Source organism: Nilaparvata lugens, chromosome 10, assembly GCF_014356525.2.
Source record: "Nilaparvata lugens isolate BPH chromosome 10, ASM1435652v1, whole genome shotgun sequence".
Lineage (NCBI taxonomy): Eukaryota > Metazoa > Arthropoda > Insecta > Hemiptera > Delphacidae > Nilaparvata > Nilaparvata lugens.
In genome coordinates, this window is record NC_052513.1 from 18,226,216 (window position 1) to 18,234,925 (window position 8,710).

Here is an 8,710-nt window from a genome sequence, read left to right on the forward strand (position 1 = left end):
AAGCACTGAAATAAAACAATTAAAGCTGTTGACAATAGGGAATAGCCTCACACACAACATGACAATAACATGCCACAAGTCTGGTGTCAAATTGACGCATCAGCAGGTTCTGTCTCTGACAGCTGAATAGCAGTCTCTCAAACTCACTCTCTCTCTCACACACACTCTCTCATTCTCTCTCCGTCTCCCTCACACACACTCTCACTCTCTCTCTCTTCTCTCTTGTTTGGCGGAGAGCTAGTGGGGAGGATATTTTTAATATTCTTTCCGAAGAATGGACATTGATATGTCCAAAGCTCCGCCAATTTATGTAGATGCATAACAATATATTATTTCTATAGTTATTATATTACAAATTGCTTTTTCATATCATTTACAGTTCAATAATTATTATTTCCTTAGTTTATATTATGTAAATTCATCTATAATTTTGCTGTATTGTAAGGTAAGTAGACTCATATCAAGAGTTCAGACCGGTTTTTTTGCGCAATCCGCGAGAAATAAGGAAAAAATTTTGCGCAAATCCCCCTCCCCCTCCCCCTCCCCCTCCCCCTCTGCGCATGCGCAAACTCCCCCCTCTCCTCCCCCCTCTCCTCCCCCTTTCCTCCCCCTCTCCTCCCCCTTTCCTCCCCCTCTCCCTCTCCCTCTCCCTCTCCTTCTCCTCTCCCTCTCCTTCTCCCTCTCCCTCTCCCTCTCCTCTCCCTCTCCTTCTCCCTCTCCTTCTCCTCTCCCTCTCCCTCTCCCTCTCCTTCTCCTTCTCCCTCTCCCTCTCCCTCACCCTCACCCCTCTCCCAGTGAGGACGAGGGGGAGGAAGAGAGACAGTGAGGGAAAAAATAATTTCCCTTTTTCCCTTTTCTACTGTCAAATTAAAGTGAATCCATATTTCTACTGTCAAATTAAAGTGAATCCATCTTTCTACTGTCAAATTAAAGTGAATCCATCTTTCTACTGTCAAATTAAAGTGAATCCATATTTCTACTGTCAAATTAAAGTGACTCCATCTAATGTTATACTGACAGTGAGAGTCAACCTTGGAAGATATGCTCAAATTATTCTCTCAGTCAGATCTTAAGTCAGCATCATGAAGCTCTAAGAACCCAATTCAACTTATACTGACAGATTAAATTCCAGTCTAGTATAGATAAGAAACTCTTTTGTAGATGTGCTAAATACTGACAGTGAGAGTCAACCTTGGAAGATATGCTCAAATTATTCTCTCAGTCAGATCTTACTTCAGCATCATGAATCTCTAAGAACCCAATTCAACTTATACTGACAGATTAAATTCCAGTCTAGTATAGATAAGAAACTCTTTTGTAGATGTGCTAAATACTGACAGTGAGAGTCAACCTTGGAAGATATGCTCAAATTATTCTCTCAGTCAGATCTTAAGTCAGCATCATGAATCTCTAAGAACCCAATTCAACTTATACTGACAGATTAAATCCCAGTCTAGTATAGATAAGAAACTCTTTTGTAGATGTGCTAAATACTGACAGTGAGAGTCAACCTTGGAAGATATGCTCAAATTATTCTCTCAGTCAGATCTTAAGTCAGCATCATGAATCTCTAAGAACCCAATTCAACTTATACTGACAGATTAAATTCCAGTCTAGTATAGATAAGAAACTCTTTTGTAGATGTGCTAAATACTGACAGTGAGAGTCAACCTTGGAAGATATGCTCAAATTATTCTCTCAGTCAGATCTTAAGTCAGCATCATGAATCTCTAAGAACCCAATTCAACTTATACTGACAGATTAAATTCCAGTCTAGTATAGATAAGAAACTCTTTTGTAGATGTGCTAAAACCCTATTACTCTTTAAGTTTCTCGTTCTAGAGTTAGTTGCAAGGATCTTTTCAAATATTCTTTCCAAATTCATGTTAATGCATAACAATATTAGCTACAACTATTGACAACTGCTTTTTTCATATCATATGCACTTCAAAAAATATTTTCTCAGTCTATATTATGTAAATTCATTTATAATTGTATATAAGTGTAAAAAACCAGTATATATTGTAATCTACACGAATAAAGCATTCTCTCATTAGCTTTATTTATTAGATAGAGCGAACAATACAATAGTTGGAAAAGAAAAAACAGGCTATTGGCCAAAACTTCTTCAATTTAGCAAAGCTAAAACACTGCATGACCTCGATTATGTTATGAACAATAATGTGCACTTAGCTGTAACAGAGTTGACTCTGAGGGGGCGTATCTCTTGATAAAAATGGACATAGATATCCTCAGACCTATATCACTGGGGGTATCAGCTCTATTGATGTCTTAACAGAATGATCTAAGTTGATCTTTTACATTTTTTATCTGCAATGTCATACAAGCATTTCCAAAGTTCATCGGAATTTGTAACAATAGTTGAGAAATCATTTGCACTACAATAATGTAGATGACCTGTATCTAGTATGTCCAATAATTCGAAAATCTCAGATAAAATTGGAAAAATGTACATTTTCTGTTTTTGTTAACGGTAAATCATCGCCTTGGAATCCTGTTGAAAATTTAATATTTTTTGCAATAGAATCAAATTCATTGAATGAAATTGACATCAAGAGGCGAGTTAATTTTTGAATTTAGCAAAGCTAAAACACTGCATGACCTCGATTATGTTATGAACAATAATGTGCACTTAGCTGTAACAGAGTTGACTCTGAGGGGGCGTATCTCTTGATAAAAATGGACATAGATATCCTCAGACCTATATCACTGGGGGTATCAGCTCTATTGATGTCTTAACAGAATGATCTAAGTTGATCTTTTACATTTTTTATCTGCAATGTCATACAAGCATTTCCAAAGTTCATCGGAATTTGTAACAATAGTTGAGAAATCATTTGCACTACAATAATGTAGATGACCTGTATCTAGTATGTTCAATAATTCGAAAATCTCAGATAAAATTGGAAAAATGTACATTTTCTGTTTTTGTTAACGGTAAATCATCGCCTTGGAATCCTGTTGAAAATTTAATATTTTTTGCAATAGAATCAAATTCATTGAATGAAATTGACATCAAGAGGCGAGTTAATTTTTGAATTTAGCAAAGCTAAAACACTGCATGACCTCGATTATGTTATGAACAATAATGTGCACTTAGCTGTAACAGAGTTGACTCTGAGGGGGCGTATCTCTTGATAAAAATGGACATAGATATCCTCAGACCTATATCACTGGGGGTATCAGCTCTATTGATGTCTTAACAGAATGATCTAAGTTGATCTTTTACATTTTTTATCTGCAATGTCATACAAGCATTTCCAAAGTTCATCGGTATTTGTAACAATAGTTGAGAAATCATTTGCACTACAATAATGTAGATGACCTGTATCTAGTATGTTCAATAATTCGAAAATCTCAGATAAAATTGGAAAATGTGAGGGAAAAAATAATTTCCCTGAGGAAAAAATTCTCTACTATCAGATTAAAGTGAATGCTAGATGAGTGAATCCATCTTTATACTGTAAAAAGTGATTGGTTTGCTTTCCACCTGACAGTTAAGAAAAATTTCACAAATTTTCTATGTGCTGTACAAACCGCAGGCGTTGCTTTTTAAGTGTGCTCTCCGAGAATATCTATAGTAGACCGAGGCGTATCTAATTGTAGACAGACAACATGTACGAGCTTTATGCAATCTCAGTGCATGCAAGCAATAAACACACTGTAATTCCTTTCCGTTGTAGAAGAATCCATAACGTGCAAAGTTTCTTTTCTGAGCATTCGTATACATAGACGCCAATTTCATACTTTGCATTCGATTGTTTTCGCACAAGAAATTATTTGTTTGATACATATTTTTAATTTTTTGACACTTTCAGTAGGCAAAATTAAATTTTTAGATTCCTACAAGTTTATGTCTGAATCCTTGGAAGTATTGGTGCGTAATTTGGTAGAAAGTACAGACATGGAAAAGAAGTTGGGGAAAGAAAGTACATTGGAAAGAACTTCCTCCAATAGAATGATTTAACGCACACGCGAAGAATATCAACATGCACAAAGAGTGTTCTCAACATTCAATATTTTCATTACCTTTCAACTCAATGCTCGAACATTAACTCTGTGGGTAGATGACACAAGCTGATAAGTCATGATTTGTAAACTTTTCAGGAGAGCAATTTGAAAGTTTGGCATAGCTGCAAACATTCTATAATATTTTTTCTTACCCATTTTACACTAATATAATCAGATGATCCTCGACTATTTAAATAGTCTTACCCATTTTACACTAATATAATCAGCTGATCCTCGACTATTTAAATATCAAGGGATAAAACAATTTATTTAAATTAACTATTGAGAATTTTTGCAAGTGATGTCAGAGATATCATGTTTTGCCATCTGTCAAATGTTTCAAATCACAATGTAACAGTATAGGTAATATCTTAAAAATCGATTTTATAGAAATTTGAATATATGTTTTAAAAATTAATTGATATTATTTACAAGTATTGATCAAGTTAACCAAACTTGAACTGTTTGCAAAGTTGTATGGGTTATGTAGTTCTCAATATGGGTTATTGATTTTCAGATTTTATAATAGCCTACCAGTACATACACTTATCAAATTTTGTCATCTTTTGATAATTGGATTATAATACAAACCGGTAGAAGAGTGTTGAGATATATGTACTTATCAATATTTGTCAACTTGGGGTTTGGAAGAAAATGCAGTATCAGGCTTAAGCAAGGTCTATATCTCAGCTATTTAAAAAGGTACAACATATTTAGTTATACCATCTTATAGATCTAATTTTTCTGAACACAACCATATGCATAACTCAATATGGTCAAAAATGTGACTTATCAACTTGTGTCATCTACTCACAGAACTAAAGTTAATTAATTAATCATTACACTATCTAAAAGAAAAATGGAAATTTTCTATTAATTTGGAATAATACTTTGAATTATTGGTGCGTAATTTGGTAGAAAGTACAGACATGGAAAAGAAGTTGGGGAAAGAAAGTACATTGGAAAGAACTTCCTCCAATAGAATGATTTAACGCACACGCGAAGAATATCAACATGCACAAAGAGTGTTCTCAACATTCAATATTTTCATTACCTTTCAACTCAATGCTCGAACATTAACTCTGTGGGTAGATGACACAAGCTGATAAGTCATGATTTGTAAACTTTTCAGGAGAGCAATTTGAAAGTTTGGCATAGCTGCAAACATTCTATAATATTTTTTCTTACCCATTTTACACTAATATAATCAGATGATCCTCGACTATTTAAATAGTCTTACCCATTTTACACTAATATAATCAGCTGATCCTCGACTATTTAAATATCAAGGGATAAAACAATTTATTTAAATTAACTATTGAGAATTTTTGCAAGTGATGTCAGAGATATCATGTTTTGCCATCTGTCAAATGTTTCAAATCACAATGTAACAGTATAGGTAATATCTTAAAAATCGATTTTATAGAAATTTGAATATATGTTTTAAAAATTAATTGATATTATTTACAAGTATTGATCAAGTTAACCAAACTTGAACTGTTTGCAAAGTTGTATGGGTTATGTAGTTCTCAATATGGGTTATTGATTTTCAGATTTTATAATAGCCTACCAGTACATACACTTATCAAATTTTGTCATCTTTTGATAATTGGATTATAATACAAACCGGTAGAAGAGTGTTGAGATATATGTACTTATCAATATTTGTCAACTTGGGGTTTGGAAGAAAATGCAGTATCAGGCTTAAGCAAGGTCTATATCTCAGCTATTTAAAAAGGTACAACATATTTAGTTATACCATCTTATAGATCTAATTTTTCTGAACACAACCATATGCATAACTCAATATGGTCAAAAATGTGACTTATCAACTTGTGTCATCTACCCACAGAACTAAAGTTAATTAATTAATCATTACACTATCTAAAAGAAAAATGGAAATTTTCTATTAATTTGGAATAATACTTTGAATTCATCTATTCAGATCATCTATTTGAAATGCATTTGCAAAATGCATTTCAAATAGTTGATGTGAAAAAGTCATACAGATAAGAATGAATGGAATGTCAATCCAGCCATGTGTACGATGTACACAAGACCTTGCAAGGTCGTGAATGAATGAAATGCATCACACCAGATGTGTAAGGGCCAATGTCCTCACTTCGCAACAAGGAAGGCAGAGCGTTGAGCCGACCTTGACACAGTGAGCGATCGCCCGATGTTGTCAGCTCATGCGTATGCTTGCGCGTGCGTACACACTTCATTCTATAAAACACATTTTAATTTTTCTTATCACTCAATGCAACTTGGAGAGTGTGGAGAGTTCTCTACACGTATACTAGTGTGATAGGTGAGTGAAAACTTTTTATAGAATAACAAACTATTTTTTATTGATATATAACAAGTAAATTATGCGGTTAACAAAGTAGGTTATGTATATGCTGATATGCGATGCAATTGTCACCTTAACACAAAACTTGTAAATTATAGATTCATACAACCTCAGCTGAGTGAAGTGGAGGAAACACAATACTTGAAAATTATAGATTATAATGAAAATATATGTAATGGCTTGTGCCAAAACTAAATACTTGAAAATTGTGATTTACAAGATATAGGTTATATTGCTGAAAGACGATGTAATGTCAAGTCCGAAAATTTGTTACAAGATTATTAACAAAATAAGTAATAAGTAATATAATTATCATGATTTAAATTTTATGCATTTTAACAATGTTTATGTCAGTCATGTACTGATTAATATGTTTCACAAAACAGTAACAATGATTTGCATTTACTTTTAAAATTTTGGATGTCTTTGGAGGTCAAGATCTGCGTGAAACGTTCAGGTATGTAAACATCTGTTGTTCTCTGACCTGACAGCCGGATAACAAAATAACTTATAAGTAATAATAAAATTCATAAAATGTTAACTGAAACCCTAAAAGTAAATCCGAAAATTTGTTACAAGATTATTAACAAAATAAGTAATAAGTAATATAATTATCATGATTTAAATTTTATGCATTTTAACAATGTTTATGTCAGTCATGTACTGATTAATATGTTTCACAAACAGTAACAATGATTTGCATTTACTTTTAAAATTTTGGATGTCTTTGGAGGTCAAGATCTGCGTGAAACGTTCAGGTATGTAAACATCTGTTGTTCTCTGACCTGACAGTCGGATCTTGAGCACCACGCGACGTCCATGTTGATTGCAGACCTCCCTCACGTCCTCAATAGGGTAAGGTGTACCCTCCATCAACTCTCTTAGAGGAGTCCAGGGTTTCGGGGAGTACCTATTGATGACGGTGAGGAAGTGCTCCTCGGGGAGAATTTCATCCTCCTCCTGCTGTAACAACGTCATTATGGAGCTGTCCTCCTCCTCCTCATCCTCTTCCACCGCACGTTTCTGTTGAAAAATATTTCATTAGACTCTTATTTGTTTCAGGTTATAAAATCATACAAGAGAGAGATCTTGCGCTCAACAGATTCACTACTCAAAACTGTGACTAATAACTCGCAAATTCTCTGACATGAGAGAGTGATCTTGCGCTCAACAGATTCACTACTCAAAAAATGTGAGTAATAACTTGGAAATTCTCTGACATAACTCTCAATTATCGGAAAAAATTTTTCACTTCATTACAATCAACATAAATGATTGCAGAAAACATAAATTAATCATTAATCATGCAAATTTTTGTTTCACACTCAAACAACAACTATTTTTCATATAAGTAATAAGTAATTTGTCATCAAAGTTATTGCAGAATAATATGATTGGATTTATAATAACAATATTATTCGAATTTCACGTTTCATTACTCATGCAAATTTTTGTTTCACACAAACAGTTTATGCATTATTCGAATCAGTAATTTGATATAGTAAGTAATATATATAAGTAATAACTCGGAAATTCTCCGATTACTTGAACTCAATTCAAATTGGTAGATAATTGAATTGTTTCATGCAACATATTCGAATTTATTATCGAAATTACTAAAACATGTTTTGAATTTTTATCCAAATTTCAATGCAACCATCGTGAGAATTTATCTGTGTTCGGATTGTTTTGATAGTACAATTAGATAGCTCAGTCTTCGCTCACAGTATAAGAATCAGTAAATGCACACAAAAGATTTATAAATTCACAATTTATAAAGATTTTGTGTACATTACAATAATAATTTTTTGTATGCTAACCTTTGATTGAGTGAGGACGCCAGGCTCCTCATCGTCGACAAACAGCCTCCTCTTGACAGACTGCTTGGGGGCGGGTACCGATGTGAGCGCTGCTCGGCGTGGTGCCCAAGTAGCTTGCGGGGGAGGGCTGCTGTCTCCCACGATGATGCTGGAATCCTCATCTTGGACGAAGATCCCTTGTTTCTTCAAGGGATCTGAGGTTGAGGCTGAGGAGGAGGGGGCGGCAGAGGTGGCAGCTGAGCTGAGGCTTTTCTGCTGCTTCTTCTGCTGCTTCTGCTGTTCCCAGTAGTTCAGCTCCCTCTCCGGAGGCGGGCTGTCTGGTAATAAGAATGAGGATGAGGATGCACGGTGTGACTTGTCCATGGTGTCGAGAAGCGCGTACTGATAGCTCTCTAACGTGAATGATGATTTTCCACTGAGAAAAGCGATTATATAGCAAGTCGTTTCTCTGTCTGTTGCATGCTTGTACGAGTGAGATAGAAACACAAAGGAGGTGTGTATCACA

At 34.5% G+C, this 8,710-nt stretch overlaps 2 protein-coding genes across 2 annotated transcripts in view; both read right to left on the minus strand.

The window, feature by feature from the left end:
* The window catches only part of LOC111044421 (glutamate receptor ionotropic, delta-2-like), a 147,519-nt gene that overhangs the window by 45,074 nt on the left and 93,735 nt on the right, over window positions 1-8,710 (minus strand). The window lies entirely within an intron of this gene.
* On the minus strand, window positions 6,340-8,703 carry LOC120353300. Its single transcript, XM_039436481.1, has 2 exons — window positions 8,206-8,703; window positions 6,340-7,408 (listed from the first exon to the last, which is right to left on the minus strand). The coding sequence occupies exons 1-2, from the start codon at window positions 8,566-8,568 to the stop codon at window positions 7,007-7,009; spliced, it is 765 nt and encodes a 254-aa protein (XP_039292415.1). The 5' UTR covers window positions 8,569-8,703; the 3' UTR covers window positions 6,340-7,006.